This window comes from Pogoniulus pusillus, chromosome 41 (assembly GCF_015220805.1).
Source record: "Pogoniulus pusillus isolate bPogPus1 chromosome 41, bPogPus1.pri, whole genome shotgun sequence".
Classification (NCBI taxonomy): Eukaryota; Metazoa; Chordata; class Aves; order Piciformes; family Lybiidae; genus Pogoniulus; species Pogoniulus pusillus.
The window spans coordinates 3,273,126-3,290,698 of NC_087304.1; the positions used below are offsets into that span (position 1 = coordinate 3,273,126).

Consider the following 17,573-nt stretch of genomic DNA (forward strand, 5'->3'; position numbering starts at 1 on the left):
GCTAGGGCTAACTGATGTGATTTGGCTTTTGAAAACAAGCAACAAAACAGACTCTTTTTTTTTTTGGGGGTGGGTTTTTGGTGCTTTTACTCACTTTATGTCTTCTTTTCTTCCCTCCTCTCCTCCCTGTTACTCGCCTGGGAAACCATCTCGCCAGGGATGCGCGTAAGTTGGCTTCTGAATTTCTAGCAAAGAAACAAGGCAAGCCTTAAAGCAGTGTTCTTAGGTGTTTTGTTGTCCCCCCTCACAGTGTTGTTGAGTTCAAGATGGAAGAGAGCATGAAAAAGGCTGCAGAGGTTTTGAACAAGCATAGTCTTGGTGGAAGACCTTTGAAAGTGAAAGAAGTAAGACGTGCATCTGTTCTATCAGTATGTTGAGTTCTGAAGGTGAAGGGGACTTCTTGGTTGTCATTTATGGCTGACTCAATAGTGGGCAAAAGAGGGTTAAAAATAGATGCTCATGCTTTTTTCCACCCACCCCACCCACCCATCAGCACCTACTGCCAAACTGGAGTTTGAATGTGATGGAGAAATTGTGTAGAGTGAGGGTGGGGAGACACTGGAACAGGTTGTGGATGTCCCCTCCCTGGAGGTGTTTGAGGCCAGGTTGGATGAGGCTTTGAGCAAGCTGGGCTGGTGGAAGGTGTCTTCCAAAAATAAACTCAGAATGGCACTGAAAAGGTCAGACTTTGAGACAGCTGTGGCTGAGGTTTGGTGTTGGTTTATTCTGAAGACTTTAATTGGTTGACTTGAGGAGTAGTTAAAAGAAACCAAGCGAGTAGCTGGCAGTGATGCATGAAGCAGTTTGACTGGGGCTGTGTTGGGAGCAGACAGCCCTGGGTCAAAGGAAGGCTTCTCTTTTGGAGATGGCTTTAGCCATGCCCCTAACCCCCCCAAGATATGGAGCCCAGGAGGAGCTGAGTTTGTGCTTTCTGTCTCTGCAGGACCCCGATGGTGAGCATGCCCGCAGAGCCATGCAGAAGGTGATGGCAGCTGCTGGTGGGATGGGCATTGGGCCGGGCCCCGGCGGCCCGGGCATGATCAATATCCCACCCAGTATCCTGAACAATCCCAACATTCCCAACGAGATCATTCATGCCCTGCAGGCAGGCAGGCTTGGGAGCACTGTCTTTGTTGCAAATGTAAGTGCTGTGTGATCCAGGAACCACATCTGGCTCTGAGCTGGGGTGATTCTGAGCAGGAGTTTGGTGTGTGGCTGAGCCTCTGTGCTGCTGAACTCTCCTTTGTGTTACTGTGTCTCTCTGTTTGAGTTTGAGCAAAGCAAAGAACTCTGCATTAAGCTGGGCCATATTCTGCCCCAGTCTGGCCACAGCTGCACTACTGGGTCCAGTTCTGGCCTCTTCAGTTCAAGGGAGGCAGGAGAACTGCTGGAGAGAGCCCAGCATGGCCAAAAAGCTGCTGAGGGGCCTAGAGTAGCTCTGTGAGGAGCAAAGGCTGAGAGCCTGCAGAAGAGCAGGCCCAGAGGGGATCCGAGCAATACTCAGCAAGAGATTAAGACTGAGGGGCAGGAGGATGGGTCCAGACTCTGCTCCGTGGTTCCCAGTGGACAATGGGCACAAACTGGAAGCCAGGAGGTACCACCTGAACAGGAGAAGAAACTTGTTTGGTCTGAGGCTGCTTGGGGGCCTGGAGCAGGCTGCACGGAGAAGTTGTGGAGTCTCCTTCTGTGCACAGCTTCCAACCCACCCTGGGCATTGTGCTCCTGGGCAAGCTGGTGTGGGTGCCCTGCTGGAGCAGGGGAGGTTGGACTGGCTGAGCTCCAGAGGTCCTTTCCAACCCCAGCATGTTGGGATTCTGGGATTCCCAACGCTAGCTAAGCTTTATCCTGAGTGATTGCTGAGATACTGCCAAATAAAACATAACACAGCTAAAGCTGGTTTTGGAAGGAGCTTTTCCTCATGCTTCCAATCTGCTTTATCTTGCAGCTGGATTACAAGGTTGGCTGGAAGAAGCTGAAGGAGGTGTTCAGCATGGCTGGGGTGGTTGTCCGGGCGGACATCCTGGAAGACAAGGACGGCAAAAGTCGCGGCATCGGCACCGTCACCTTCGAGCAAGCCATTGAGGCTGTGCAGGCCATCTGTATCCTTGAGCAGTGGGGGTGGGAAACCAGGCAGAGAAGCTGGGGAACAAAAGAATCAAAAGAGAAAGTGTAGTGGTGCAGGTGAGGATGTTGCTGGGTCACAGCACCACCATGATTTCATCGTGGTGGAAATATAGGTAGGTGCAGGGAGAGCAGAGGATGTAATCTGTCTTGATCTTAGCAAGGCCTTTGGCACTGTCTCCCATAATATTCTAGTGTGCAAGCTCAGGAAGTGTGGGATGGAAGAGCAGGCAAGAGGAATTGTTTCAGCCCCACCGTGCCCTGCCTGGCAGCCCAGAGCTGATCTGATAGGATCACTCTGTTAGGTGAAAGTGGTTGCCAGAGAGAGTGATTGGCACTGGAATGGGCTCCCCAGGGAGGTGGTGGAGTCTACAGCTGCCTGCAGGGAGGCTGTAGCCAGGTGGGGTTGGGCTCTGCTGCCAGGCAGCCAGGGCCAGAAGAAGGGGCCCCAGGCTGAAGCTGTGGCAGGGCAGGTTGAGGCTGGATGTTGTTAGGAAGTTGCTGGCAGAGAGAGTGATTGGCACTGGAATGGGCTGCCCAGGGAGGTGGAGTGGCTGTGGCTGGAGGTGTTGCAGCCAAGCCTGGCTGGGGCACTGAGTGCCATGGTCTGGTGGCTGGGCAGGGCTGGGGGGGGCTGGGTTGGGCTGTTGGAGCTTGGAGCTCTCTGCCAACCTGCTTGATGCTGTGGTAAGATTTGATTATCTGTTGGTTTGGAAATGTTGAGAGCTTTTGCATGATTTAAGTGTCTCAGGCTGCTTGATGAAACAGTTGAACAGCAAAGATGGTTTGGAGTTTACCTCCATGAACCTGTTCTTAACCAGAAGAGGTTTTTAAGCTTCATAAGCAATATTTTATCTCTTCAGTTGTTTGACTGTCAAATCTTTTGAATTCTGGAGCAGGCAGAAGGGAGTTGGGATAATCTCTGGATGATAGCTGGAGAGGGGAGGGTTTTCTGTCTCTCTTCTGCTTCAGAGAGCACTTCAAGCTTGAAGGCTTTGATTCTAGCTCCTGAGTGATGATCCTTAATGAGGCCAAAGCGATGTTCAATGGGCAGCTGCTGTTTGACAGACCCATGCATGTGAAAATGGTGAGTAGCTTCCAGCTGCCTGCTTTGGGGCTGCCTTTGAGTGATGTCTTGATCTAAGGTTGGGTTAAAATATGAGAGGGAGATGTGAGCCTTGCCTGATTCCCTGATGAGCTCAACTCAAACCATCAGGGAAGGTTAATGCTGATTCTTTTGCTACAAGGCAGTCATAATGCACCTGGGGTACAGCAAACCTACTTCAGGCTTGGATCAAGGTAGCTGGAAACTGCCCAGCAGAGAAAAACCTGGGGGTGCTGCTTGATCATGACTGGAAAGGAACCAGTGTGAGCTCAGGTGGCTAAGAAGGCCACAAGCATCCTGGCTTGGATCAGGAAGAGTGTGACCAGCAGGAGCAGGGAAGTGAATGTCCCCTTGGACTCTTCACTGATGGGGACACATCTTGAGTACTGGGATCAGATTTGGGCCACTTACTCCCAAGAATGACACTGGGAGGCTGGAACAGGCCCAGAGAAGGGCAATGAAGCTGGGGAAGAGTTTAAAGAACAGAGCTGGGGAGGAGCAGCTGATTGAGCTGGGAGTGTTTAGCCTGGGAAAGAGGAGGTTTGGGGCAGACCTTGTGGCTCTTTGCAAGTCCCTTAAAGGAGACTGGAGCCAGTTGGGGGTTGGTCTCTTCTCCCAAGCCAGAAATGATGGGATGGTGGCTTGAAACTTGAAGAGGGGAGATTTAAACTGGATGTTAGGAAGAAGCTCTTTACAGTGAGGGTGGGGAGACACTGGCACAGGGTGAGGGTGGGGAGACATTGGCACAGGTTGCCCAGGGAGGTTGTGGAGCACAGAAGCACAGAATGGGATCAAAGATCCACAACCTCCCTGGAGGTGTTCTAGGCCAGCTTGGATGAGGCCTTGAGCAACCTGTTTTAGTGGGAGATATCCTTGCCTATGGCAGGAGGTTGGAACTGGCTGATCCTTAAGGTCCCTTCCAACCTAAACCATTCTATGATTTTATGAAACAGCCTCAAGTTGTGCCAGGGGAGGTTTAGTTTGGACATGGGAAGAACTTCTCCACTGGGAAGTGTTCTCAAAGACTGGAGCAGGCTGCTCAGGGATGTGACTGAATCCTCATCCCTGGAGGTGTTCAGCTGTGGTGCTGAGGGTCAGGGTTTAAGCCCCAGTTCTCAGTTAGAGAATGGTTGCACTGGATGATATTAAAGCACTTTTCCAACCAGAACCATTCAATAAAGCTAAAGAGATCTTCACTCTCCTTTAAATTTCTGTGTTTTAATTAAAAAAAGAAGACATTTCCTTACTCTTCTCCCAACCATTCCTGCTTTGAATCCTTTAGGATGAACGAGCCTTTCCCAAAGGAGATTTCTTCCCTCCAGAGAGACCCCAACAGCTCCCTCGTAAGTATCTCCTCCATGCCTCAGCAGCATCTTTGTCTTTTTGTTTTGCTGGTTCACAACTGGGACTTAAATCCCAGCCCCAGGAAAACTCTGGGGAATCCAAACAGCTGAATCCAAGGGGAAAGAACAAAGAGCAGCTGCTCAGTCCTGCCTTGTTTGGGGTTTTGGGGGATACTTCTCTCAGCTCATAGCTAGAAGCTTGTCTTAAAACAACACAGTTCACCTTCTGGAGGCTTCCACATCTCTCAATTGCAAGGCAGAGGCCCCAGTGCCTTGTAAAACCACTGCTAACAGTGGGATTTAATGGGAACCTAAGGAATCAGTCAGTAGGGCAGAGTGTGCCTGCTCCTGCCTACAGGTGCTCTGCTTTGCCTTTATTTAAAGGACCTGAGAATTGAGAACCTGAGAATCTTCCAGGCCTTCAGGATTCTTGTCATGAAAGGAGAATATAAAGAGGGGGACCAGGCTCTTGTGGTGCCCAGGGACAAGGCAAGAGGCAGTAAACAAACCACAGGAGACTCCTTTTATGTAAAGAACTCTCAGGTTGCCTGTGGAGCCTCTGTCCATGGAGATGCTCTAAAGCTGCTTGGACATCCTGGGTAACCCTGCTGAAGCCAGTGGGGTCAGAGCCAGGTGATCTCCAGAGCTCCCTTCCAACCTCAACCATCCTGTGATAAGCTCCTGACAGAACTAAACAGGAGCAATCAGGTTGGAAGGGAGATGGAAGGCCACAGACTTGATGTCTTCAGACATAGCAACACCCTGAAGTGTGGCTGGGAGCTGTTCATGAAGCCAGATGTGGGAACCAAACCTGCTGTGTGCTGAAGCTGCACAATCTGATGGTCACTCAATGCCTCCATCCCAGGCTGGTGGTCAGTCAGTCAATGCCTCCATCCCAGGCTGGTGGTCAGGCAGTCCTTGCCTCCATCCCTCAACTAGTTGAGTTTTGTGCCTCAAAGCCTTGAGTATTGGTTGTGATCTTCCTGCTGCTTTGCCTTTCTCTTGCAGTCTCTTTCTCTTCCAAGAGAAAGTTGTTGGGGGCTGCAGCTGGGGAGAAGCCTGGGGGCTGCAGCTGGGGTTGTCTTACTCTGTAAGCCCACAAAGGCCAGCAGAAGCCTTTCCTGGGGTGGGGATCCTGTGTTGTTTTAAAACAAGATTCAAAGCTTCCTATGTCGTTGATGCTGAGCTATAAATGAGAGAAGCCTCCTTCTGCTAGGCCAAGAATGCTGCTAAGCTGTTTGATGTGCAAGCAGAGAACTCTCTCTTCTTCCTGATTTAAGGAAAACCAGGAGGGCTTCTTTTTTCCCTTCTCTCTTTTGGACTTGGGGGAGGGGAATCCTGGATTCATTTGGCTACAGGAAGGTTCCAAATTCTGCCTGGGGAGGGAGGTGGGGGAGGGGCTGATCTCGAATGCCCTTTTTTTTTGTGCTCAGAGAAGAGGCTGGCTGTGTGCTCTGAATTCTCTAGGTGGCTATAAAATAGGGTTGAACTCTGTGGTGAAATTCTTTTGACCTAGGTGAGAAGTAAACCTTGCCAAAGGTTTGTCAATCAAGGGTGATCTTGGTCAGAGGTTTAGAAGACCTCTCTACTAAATTGCCCACTCTCCTCTCCTGAGATTTGAGGAGTTGTACAACAACCAAGCAGTGTTCTAGCCAGTTGCATTTTTTTTTCTCCCAGGAGTCAGTTTCAAACCAGGTTTGCCCATCCCTGGAAGTTTTTTAAAGCCAGGCTTGATGTGGCTCTTGAGCAACCTGATCTAGTAGAAACAGATCCCCTGCCTTACAGCAGGGGAGTTGGAACTTAAATGATCCTTAAGGTCCCTTCCAACCCTGATAAATCTGTTAAAAATAGATGATGGAGTTAAAAACAAAAAACCCCACAAATAAAATGAACTACCTGAGAGAGTTTTTAGTCTGTTTCAAGACCTCTACTCTGGATTTACTCTACACTTGGCTGCTTTAAGTACACACCCTGCAGCTGGGGGCCATGGAAAATGGAAAGCAATGAACTTTGAAGCATAAACCTTGCTGTATATTTTTTTTTTGGTCAAACTCTGGCAAAGAAGGCTTTTTTGATATCTGAATATTTCCTTCAGATGGTCTTGGTGGTATTGGAATGGGCTTAGGACCTGGAGGTCAACCTATTGATGCAAATCATTTAAACAAAGGCATGGGAATGGGCAACATGGGACCTGGAGGTAAGAAGATTACTCCTATGCTTTTGTTTCATGAGAGCTTTAAGCTGTTTAGAAGGGGTTTAGATAGCTTTGGTTTGCCTACACTGCAACAACAACCCCAAAAGTTGGAAGTGTCTCAGGAGGGCTTCAACCTAATTCAGAGCAATTTGACCTTTTATTATCATCATTATTTTTTTTCCATTTAGTTTTTCTATCCTTTTGATTTCTCTCCCATTTGTGGTCTCAAGGCAACCAAGCTCTCATTTTCTGACTCTGTGAGCAGCAGACACTGCAAAAACTAAACCAAAACCAAACCAACAAACCAGACATGAAACTGAAAAGCAAAAAGCAGAGCAAACAAACAAAAAAACCCTAATCTCACTTTTGGTTTTAACACTCAGCTCAGCAGTGGGCTTGCAAATCTTTTCCTTCAGGGCATATTTAAACAGCACAACTTTCTCAAGAGCCACCTAAAAAGTAGCACACATTCAGCTTTCAATTTCTTGATGGGTTGGGTGTTTGGGTTTTATTTTTCCTCCTTCCCCTCCCCTGCTTTGTTGTCTCAGAAGGGATTTTGCCATCTCCTTTAGAGTTTTGAGCCAGTCTCAGATCTTCAGTCCAAGCACTGGATGTGATCTGTGGTGTCTTGTTTCTGCAGTCAGTTTTAAAGGGCTGCATTTTTGTTGGTGGGGTTGGGGGGTTTGATTTGGGGTTGGGTTTTTTTTGGGGGGGGAGGGAGGGGAGAGGTAAATCTGCTACATAAAAGTTTTCTCTTTTATTTTGAGGCATGGGAATGGAAGGCATGGGCTTTGGAATGAATAAGATGGGAGGTAAGCAAGAGTTGTGTTTTGACCTGTCTACAGCTGAAAAGGTCACAGAAACTTGGCTGTGTGGCTAGCAGGGTGCTGTGACCCCTCAAAACTTCAGCAGTTTACTCCTGACTTGTTTCTTCCTCAGCTTTGCAACTCTCATAGCTGTTTGGGGAAGGGTTAAAATCTCAGAGAGAGACCTAGGAGTGTTGGTTGACTGCTCTGAGGCTTCTCAAGAAGGCCACCAGTGTCCTGGTCTGCAGTGATGTAGCCAGCAGGAGCAGGGAAGTGATTGTGCCCCTGTACTCAGCACCTCTGAGGCCATACCTTGAGCCCTGAGGTCAAGTCCTCTCACAGTACCACAGTATCACCAAGGCTGGAAGAGACCTCACAGCTCATCAAGTCCAACCCTTTAGCACAGAGCTCAAGGCCAGACCATGGCACCAAGTGCCACGTCCAGTCCTGCCTTGAACAGCTCCAGGGACGGCGACTCCACCACCTCCCCGGGCAGCCCATTCCAGTGCCCAGTGACTCTCTCAGGGAAGAACTTTCTCCTCACCTCCAGCCTAAATCTCCCCTGGTGCAGCCTGAGGCTGTGTCCTCTCGTTCTGGTGCTGGCCACCTGAGAGAAGAGAGCAACCTCCTCCTGGCCACAACCTCCCCTCAGGTAGTTGTAGACAGCAATAAGATCTGCCCTGAGCCTCCTCTTCTCCAGGCTAACCAATCCCAGCTCCCTCAGCCTCTCCTCGTAGGGCTGTGCTCAAGGCCTCTCCCCAGCCTCGTTGCCCTTCTCTGGACACGCTCAAGCATCTCAATGTCCCTCCTAAACTGGGGGGCCCAGAACTGAACACAGCACTCAAGGTGAGGTCTAACCAGTGCAGAGTACAGGGGCAGAATGACCTCCCTGCTCCTGCTGGCCACACCATTCCTGATGCAGGCCAGGATGCCACTGGCTCTCTTGGCCACCTGGGCACACTGCTGGCTCATGTTCAGGCAGGCATCAATCAGCACCCTCAGATCACTTTCTGTCTGGCTGCTCTGCAGCCACTCCGACCCCAGCCTGTATCTCACTCCAAGAAGGACATTCAGGGGCTAGATGACGTCCAGAGAAAGGCAACAAAGCTGGGGAAGGGTCTGGAGAACAGAGCTGGGGAGGAGCAGCTGTGGGTGTGCAAGCCTGAAGAAGAGGAGGCTGAGGGCAGAGCTCATTGCTCTCTACTTCCTGAAAGGAGCCTGGAGCCAGGTGAGGATTGGGCTCTTCTCCCAAGGAACAAGTGATGAGACAAGGAGAAACATCTTCAGGCTGCCCCAGGGGAGGTTTAGGTTGGACATTAGAAGAAACTTCTTCCCTAAAAGGGTTCTCAAAGCCTGTCCCAGGCTGCTCAGGGAGGTGGCTGAATCCTTGTCCCGGGAGGTGTTTCACAGCTGTAGTGCTGAGGGCTGTGGTTCAGCCCCAGCCTTGGCAGAGCTAGAGGGTGGCCTGGATGATCCTAAAGGCCTTTCCCAACCCATTCTGTGCTTCTGTGGCCAATGTTTGGGGTTTCTTTTACCCTCCCACCTTGTTCCAGCTGCCCTTGGAGATCTGCCGTGACCAAATTCTTACCCGGGTAGGGTTTTTTGTCAGTCTGTGATGCAAACTTAACCCATCCTACCTGTGTGGAAGCAGCTTTGTGGGGGTGAAGTTGTAGCCTGAAGCTGATCCTCTTGCTCAAGAACCCCTGAACTGCTCTTTTCTTTCAGGAATGGAAGGTCCTTTTGGTGGCATGGAGAACATTGGTCGCTTCCCAGCTGGGATGAACATGGGTCGAATGAGTGGTAGGCGTGAGTTGTTTTAATGTATTCTCCTCCTGCTCTCTGGAAGTGAAGCACTGAAGAGGAGGGATTCTCCTGAGCTTTTGAGTGGAAAAGCTTTTAAAAGCTAAGAGCTGATGTCTACAGGTTGGTCACAGCCTGTGGGGCTGTGGAAAAGGAGAGATTCCTTTTTGAGGTTGCTGTAAGGGACTGGTTGTGAAGGAGAGGAGCTGTGTCTTGTCTCTTCAGCACCCAGAAAGTGCCTCCAGCTTTGCCCATCTTCACAGTACCACAGTATTATCAGGGTTGGAAGAGACCTCACAGATCATCAAGTCCAACCCTTTACCACAGAGCTCAAGGCCAGACCATGGCACCAAGTGCCACATCCAACCTTGCCTTGAACAGCCCCAGGGACAGCGACTCCACCACCTCCCCGGGCAGCCCATTCCAGTGTCCAATGACTCTCTCAGGGAAGAACTTTCTCCTCACCTCCAGCCTAAATCTCCCCTGGCACAGCCTGAGGCTGTGTCCTCTCGTTCTGGTGCTGGCCACCTGAGAGAAGAGAGCAACCTCCTCCTGGCCACAACCACCCCTCAGGTAGTTGTAGACAGCAATGAGGTCTGCCCTGAGCCTCCTCTTCTCCAGGCTAACCAATCCCAGCTCCCTCAGCCTCTCCTCGTAGGGCTGTGCTCAAGGCCTCTCCCCAGCCTCGTTGCCCTTCTCTGGACATGCTCAAGCATCTCAATGTCCCCCCTTAACTAGGGGGCCCAGAACTGAACACAGCACTCAAGGAGAGGTCTAACCAGTGCAGAGTACAGGGGCAGAATGACCTCCCTGCTCCTGCTGGCCACACCATTCCTGATGCAGGCCAGGATGCCACTGGCTCTCTTGGCCACCTGGGCACACTGCTGGCTCTTGAGCCAAGTCCTGCTTTTTGTTGAGGTTTTTGGTCTCAAGGGCACTTGAGAGGGACTTGGAGCTGTTCAGCTTGGAGAAGAGGAGGTTGAGAAGAGACCACTCTGCTCTCTGCAGCTCCCCGAAAGGAGGCTGGAGCCAGGTGGGGTTGGTCTCTTCTCCCAAGGGATAACAGACAGGATAAGAGGAAACAGTCTGAAGTTGCTCCAGAGGAGGTTTAGGTCGGACACAAGGAACAATTTCTTCCCCAAAAGACTTGCCAAGTTCTGAATCAGGTTGCCCAGGACAGTGGTGGAGTCCCCATTCCTGGAGTGCTTTCCAAGCCCTGGTGCTGAGGTGTTCAGTGGTGAGCTGGCAGTGAGTGCTGAGTAAGGGATTGAGCTCCATGATCACAAAAGGTCTCTTCCAACCCAAACCATTCTGAGATCAAACACTTAGTGGAACCTCCTTGGTGGCTGTTTATAGAGACCCTGAAGACCACTTCATCCTTCATCTTTTCAGAGATGGATCATGCTTTGAGGGAAGGTTTTAAGAGTTTGGAAGAAGTGAGATGGGAATAACTCATAGTTTTGGAGAGACCTTGGAGAGAGGAATAGGTAAAGAAGGACACAAAGCTGAGCATTTCTGCTTGCTGCTTTTCCTTGTGACTCAACAGGAGCTGGTTTATTCTTTTGCAGTGCTGAAGTTGATTTGATAGCTGAAATCCTTCAGACAACAGCAACATGCCCCCAAAATGTGGGGCAGGAACTTGAGGAGTCTGTGGAGGAAGCAGAAGAGCTCAGGGCAGGGATGTTCTGTAGCAGACATAAACTCCCTCCTCTTGTGTTTCATGGCACAGTCAACCTCTTGCTGTTTCTTCTCATGCTTGGTGACTTAGAGCTTCTGGTGTGGAATTTAGGTTCTTTTTCTTGGAGCTCTGACTAGAGGAGCTCTCAACTTTGGGCTTTTCTTGTCAAAGCCTCTCCCTCAGCAGGCAGCCACAGTCTGAGTTAAGGTGGCAGGGAGGATGTGATCTCATTCCTCTGCCAAGCAATCTGGGCTCTCATTTCAGCTCCTAAATTTCTACTCCTGCTGTGCAGTCCCCAGTGTGCTGCCCAGGCCAGCTAGCAGCTAAGGTTAGATTCAAGATAGTCCTTTGGCCACCTTCTCTCAGCTTTGCATCTGCCTTCAGAGGAGACAACCTGGAGTGGTTTTGGAAGGCTTTCTTGGTGTGAGCAGAAGTCAAGCTCCTTAGTGAAGGGATGAACTCTTCTCCATCCCAGCTGTAGTCTGTGGCTTGACTGCTCCCCTAAATCATGTCTTGCAGTCAGGATGCTTCATGGCATCAACCACAGGACTCTTTTGGCTTCATATTCTGTTGATCCTGCAGCCTGAAAGAGGTCTTCTGAGTGGCCTGATGTTGTCCCAGGGAAGCATTAGGTTGGAGATGAGGAGCAGCCTCTTGCCAGGGCTTGAAACAGGCTGCCCAGGGAGGTTGTAGAGTCACCATCCCTGGAGATGTTCGAGGAAGGTATGGCCATGACAACTTGAGGACAGGATTTAGTGTGGCCATGGTGGTCTTAAGCAAACAGTTTGGACTCAATCTTTGAGGTCTTTCCCAACCAAAACAATTCTGTCATCCATTTAGGGTCCAACAGTCTCCAAGCAGCTCCAGCTCAACCCAGAGGTTCTGCCCACTTCTTTTTGAGCCAAAGACTTCAAAGGCTCAACAACAAACTCACTCCAGGTTATTTGGGTGGCACAGGGCCTTGTTTTCCTGGCTTCAGTGTGGGGAATGAAGCATTGGATGGCAGAAGGCAGTTGTGGGGCTTGGGTGGTTGGCTGGGCCCAGGAGCTTGGGGACTTGGGTGGTTGGCAGAGCTCAGTGGTTCATAGCTTCAGAGAATGGTTTAGGTTGGAAGGGACTTGCAAGCTCATCCAGCTCCATGGGCAGGGACACCTCCACCAGCTCAGCTTGCTCCAAGGCCTCATCCAACCTGGCTTGGAGCACCTCCAGGGAGGTTGTGGAGCACAGAGGCACCGAATGTGATCTTTGATCACATTCGGTGCCTCTGTGCTCCACAACCTCCCTGGGCAACCTGTGCCAGTTGTCTCCCCACCCCCTATGGCATCTCATGGCCTTGCCTCCCTCCAGGAAAGAGGCATCCACAACCTCCCTGGGCAACCTGTGACTGAGCCTCCCAAGCATGCATTGGCTTCTTTCATCCTTCTGTGCCCACTGACCCTACCTGTGTCTTGCGTTTGCAGGTGGCGCCAACGCCAGCATCCCTGGCATCGAGAGGATGGCACCTGGCATCGAGAGGATGGGCACAGGAATAGAAAGGATACCTTCAGGAATGGGGCATGGGATGGAAAGAGTAGGGACAGAAATAGACAGGATGGGGCTGGTTTTGGATCGGATGAGCTCCAACATGGAGAGGATGGGGTCAGGCATCGACCGCATGGCCCCGTTGGGCATCGACCACATCGCTCCCAACATCGAGAGGATGGGGCCAGCCATTGAGAGGATGGGCACTGGCATAGAGAGGATGGGCACTGGCATAGGCTTTGGGATAGAGAGGATGGGAGCTGCCATCGACCGTGTGGGCACCACCATGGACAGAATGGGCTCGGGCGTAGAGCGGATGGGATCCGGCATGGAGAGGATGGGAATAGGTATGGAGAGGATGGTCCCTGCTGGGATGGGCACGGGAATGGGGCAGGTGATAGAGAGGATGCCAGCTGGCTTGGATCGTATAGGTGCCACCCCTATGGAGAGGATAGGAATAGAAAGGATGGGAGCTGCTGGCATGGAGAGGATGGGCCTGGAGCGCATCGGAGCCACCAACATGGAACGCATGGGCCCAGCCATGGGGCAGGGCATGGGGGCTGGCATCGAGCGGATGGGACTGGCCATGGGCACCAACTTTGAGAGGACCATGGACATGGAGCGAGGCAACTTTGCAGGCAACTTTGCAGGCACCCTGGGAGGAACTGGAGGACCTGCAGCTGGGGTGGCCAGGAAGGCCTGCCAGATATTTGTGAGAAACGTGAGTAGCCTTCTACTAGCCCACCCCTGAGCTCCAGAACCTGCCTGCTGGGCTCTGCTGGCCTTGTTTGGTCTCAGCCTGCCAGCCCCTGAGCTCCAGAACCTGCCTGCTGGGCTCTGCTGGCCTTGTTTGATCTCACCCTGCCAGCCTGGGCTCTGCTGGCCTTGTTTGGTCTCAGCCAGCCAGCCCCTGAGCTCCAGCACCCGCCTGCTGGGCTCTGCTGGCCTTGCTTGATCTCAGCCTGCCAACCCCTGAGCTCCAGCACCCACCTGCTGGGCTCTGCTGGCCTTGTTTGATCTCAGCCTGCCATCCCCTGAGCTCCAGCACCCACCTGCTGGGCTCTGCTGGCCTTGTTTGATCTCAGCCAGCCAGCCCCTGAGCTCCAGCACCCACCTGCTGGGCTCTGCTGGCCTTGTTTGATCTCAGCCTGCTAAGCCCTGAGCTCCAGCACCCACCTGCTGGACTCTGCTGGCCTTGTTTGATCTCAGCCAGCCTTAGCTCCAACACCCACCTGCTGGGCTCTGCTGGCCTTGTTTGATCTCAGCCTGGGCTCTGCTGGCCTTGCTTGATCTCAGCCTGCCAGCCCCTGAGCTCCAGAACCTGCCTGCTGGGCTCTGCTGGCCTTGTTTGATCTCAGCCTGCCAGCCTGGGCTCTGCTGGCCTTGTTTGATCTCAGCCTGCCAACCCCTGAGCTCCAGCACCCACCTGCTGGGCTCTGCTGGCCTTGTTTGATCTCAGCCTGCCAGCCTGGGCTCTGCTGGCCTTGTTTGATCTCAGCCTGCCAACCCCTGAGCTCCAGCACCCACCTGCTGGGCTCTGCTGGCCTTGTTTGATCTCAGTCTGAATGGCTTAAGTTGGGGAGCTGCCAGAGATGGAGCTGGGGTTGGGGAGGGCTGTGTGTGGCAACCTCCTCCTGAGCAGCACAGGAGCTTGCTGCAGCTGCACCTGAAGGTGCTGAGGAGTGGCTGGGCCAGGAATGGACATCCCAGGGAGCGACATCTGCTCCCTGGGGAGAGGGGAGATTGAAACTGGTGTTAGGAAGAAGTTGTTTGCAGTGAGGGTGGTGAGACACTGGCACAGGTTTGCCCAGGGAGGTGTTCAGGACCAGGCTGGATGAGGCCTTGAGCGACCTGTTCTAGTAGGCTGTGTCCCCCTGGGGTTTGGAACTGGCTGAGCTTTGAGCTCCCTTCCAACCTAAACCATTCTGTGTTTGGAAGTGCTGGGAGTGCTTGCAGGTCGTCACCAGCTCCTCAGTGCCTTCTCTGCTCTCCTCTTTTCACAGCTGCCTTTTGATTTCACATGGAAGATGCTGAAAGATAAATTTAATGAGTGTGGTAAGTTAATCACTGCTCATTACCCTGAGAATGGGCGAACTAAGCACTACCTCCTGGCTCTTTTGTTTCCGTGATGATAGTATCTTACAAGGGCTTGTAGTGATAGGATGAGAGGGAATGGATTGAAGCTGGGGGAGGGGAGATCCAGACTGGAGATGAGGAAGAAGTTATTTACAGTGAGGGAGAGGAGACACTGGAGAAGGTAGCCCAGGGAGGCTGTGGATGCTTTCTGCCTGGAGGTGGAGGAAACCATGGCTTGGAGTGTGACATGGATAGGCTGAGGGGTCCTGGAGATGACCTTCACTTGCTGGGCAAGGTCAGGGAGAAGCTTGGATAGGGAGCTCCAAGCACCACTGCAGGTCTGAGATCCACTCCAGTGCTGTGTCCAGTGCTGGTGTCCACATCATGGGAAGGACACAGAGCTGCTGGAGTGAGGCCAGAGGAGGCCACAGACATGATCCAAGAGCTGCAGCAGCTCTGCTGTGAGCACAGGCTGAGGGAACTGGGGGTGTGCAGAAGACTCCAGGGGGACCTCAGAGCTGCATTCCAACAGGTGAAGGGATCCTGCAGGAAGGCTGCAGAGAGACTTTTGCTGAGGGGCTCTGAGCCAGGCCAAGGGGGAATGGTTTGGAGCTGAGGCAGAGCAGGGGGAGAGTGGAGCTGAAGCAGACATTCCAGTGCCTGAAAGTGGCATACAGGAAGGATGGAGAGAAGCTGTTTCCAGAGGCCTGTAGTGACAGCATGAGGAGCAATAGGTGCAAGCTGGAGAAGAGCAGAATGAGACTGGATGCTAGGAACAAGTTCTTTACTATGAGGGTGGTGGAGCACTGGAACAGGTTGCCCAGGGAGGTGGTTGAGGCCCCTTCCCTGCAGACATTCCAGGTGAGGCTTGAGGGGAACCCAGGGTGACCTGGGCCAGTGGGGATGTCCCTGCTGACTGCAGGGGGCAGGACTGGATGACCTCCAGCCTAGACCATGCTATGATTCTTCAGTATGAGGGTGGGGAGACACTGGCACAGGTTGCCCAGGGAGGTTGTGGAGCACAGAAGCACCCAATGTGATCAAAGATCACATTGGGTGCTTCTGTGCTCCACAACCTCCCTGGAGGTGTTCAAGGCCAGCTTGGAGATGAGGATCCACAACCTCCCTGGAGGTGTTCAAGGCCAGCTTGGAGATGAGGATCCACAACCTCCCTGGAGGTGTTCAAGGCCAGCTTGGAGATGAGGATCCACAACCTCCCTGGAGGTGGTCAAGGCCAGCTTGGAGATGAGGATCCACAACCTCCCTGGAGGTGTTCAAGGCCAGCTTGGATGAGGCTTTGAGCAGCCTGAGCTGGTGGAGGTGTCCCTGCCCATGGCCGGAGGGTTGCAATAAGTATCTCTGAGGTCTCTTCCAACCTGAGCCATTTAAAGTCTCTCTGCCTCCTGTTACTGAGCTCAGTTTGAAGTCTCCTCACCACCTGTGTTGCTTGGAGTTCCAAACTGTGCTTCTGTGATCCACAACCTCCCCTGGAGAGGTATTCAAGGCCAGGCTGACTGAGCCCCTGAGCACCTGAGTCTAGTTCAGACGCATCCCTCACCCAACAGCGCAGAGAGAAGGGGGTCACAGTAACCCATCTCTTGACCTCCCTTTCCAACCTGCTGCCCACCCCAGCTTCTCCCAACCCCTTTCCTCTTCCTTGGCAGGCCACGTGCTGTATGCTGACATCAAGATGGAGAATGGCAAGTCCAAAGGCTGTGGGGTAGTGAGGTTTGAATCCCCCGAGGTGGCAGAACGAGCCTGCCGCATGATGAACGGCATCCAGCTGCGGGGCAGGGAGATCGACGTCCGGATCGACAGGAACGCCTAAAGTCAGCTGCCTTTTAATCACCCATCCCAACTCCCTGACTCTCATTTGGGGGGTTCTATCTGTTTGGTTTTTTTAATTATTATTTTTTTGAGGGGGGGGTTGGTTTGGTTGTTTTCTTCCCTCCCTTCTCTCCTTCCCCCCTCTTTTTCATTTGCCTCGATGTAAAAGTGGTTTCCGAACGACTTCGGTTGCTTCCCTGGGAGTAATTTTAATTCCTTTTTTTAACAACAACAACCACCAAAAAAGGATTTGTTTTTTTTTTTCCCTTCCCTCCCCCTCCCCCCTCCCATTTTACTGGTTTTTTGCCTTGGGGAAAAAAACAAACAAACAAACAAACCTGCAACTGTGCACAATCCTTTCTTTTGTAGTTGTGGCATTGTTGTCATTACAGATGTAAACAGTATGACTTTGATAATAAACGCGAGTTAAAGAGCCCAGGTACTGCATCCCATTACTGGCAGCTCACCCTGCAAAGCAGCTCAGGGAGTTGGAGGTGTGTGAGGTTGTCTCTTTTCATCCTTCTTCCTATCAGTGAGTCCTTGAAATGATGCTGTTGTGCAGTTAGGTAGGTGGGCCTTGAGCACAGCCCTGCACTGGTTAGACCACACCTTGAGTGCTGTGTTCAGTTCTGGGCCCCCCAGTTTAGGAGGGACATTGAGATGCTTGAGCGTGTCCAGAGAAGGGCAACGAGGCTGGGGAGAGGCCTTGAGCACAGCCCTACGAGGAGAGGCTGAGGGAGCTGGGATTGGTTAGCCTGGAGAAGAGGAGGCTCAGGGCAGATCTTATTGCTGTCTACAACTACCTGAGGGGTGGTTGTGGCCAGGAGGAGGTTGCTCTCTTCTCTCAGGTGGCCAGCACCAGAACGAGAGGACACAGCCTCAGGCTGCACCAGGGGAGATTTAGGCTGGAGGTGAGGAGAAAGTTCTTCCCTGAGAGAGTCATTGGGCACTGGAATGGGCTGCCCGGGGAGGTGGTGGAGTCGCCGTCCCTGGAGCTGTTCAAGGCAGGACTGGACGTGGCACTTGGTGCCATGGTCTGGCCTTGAGCTCTGTGCTAAAGGGTTGGACTTGATGAGCTGTGAGGTCTTTTCCAGCCTTGGTG

The 17,573-nt window shown here is 52.2% G+C and overlaps 1 protein-coding gene across 5 annotated transcripts; it reads left to right on the forward strand.

Moving 5' to 3' along the window:
- The first annotated feature begins 36 nt into the window (after positions 1–36).
- Positions 37–16,909, forward strand: LOC135192187 (heterogeneous nuclear ribonucleoprotein M-like). Of its 5 annotated transcripts, none has more exons than XM_064175142.1 (12): positions 37–165; positions 251–368; positions 944–1,141; positions 1,946–2,099; positions 3,159–3,208; positions 4,509–4,569; positions 6,665–6,766; positions 7,531–7,575; positions 9,295–9,375; positions 12,508–13,289; positions 14,572–14,623; positions 16,309–16,909. In XM_064175142.1, the coding sequence occupies exons 1-12, from the start codon at positions 98–100 to the stop codon at positions 16,470–16,472; spliced, it is 1,875 nt and encodes a 624-aa protein (XP_064031212.1). In that variant the 5' UTR covers positions 37–97; the 3' UTR covers positions 16,473–16,909. The 5 variants fall into 5 exon arrangements, with proteins under 5 accessions (XP_064031212.1, XP_064031213.1, XP_064031215.1 ...); XM_064175143.1 differs by having other exon boundaries at positions 39–165; positions 9,295–9,369; XM_064175144.1 differs by having other exon boundaries at positions 72–165; positions 251–344.
- The last annotated feature ends 664 nt before the right edge of the window (positions 16,910–17,573 follow it).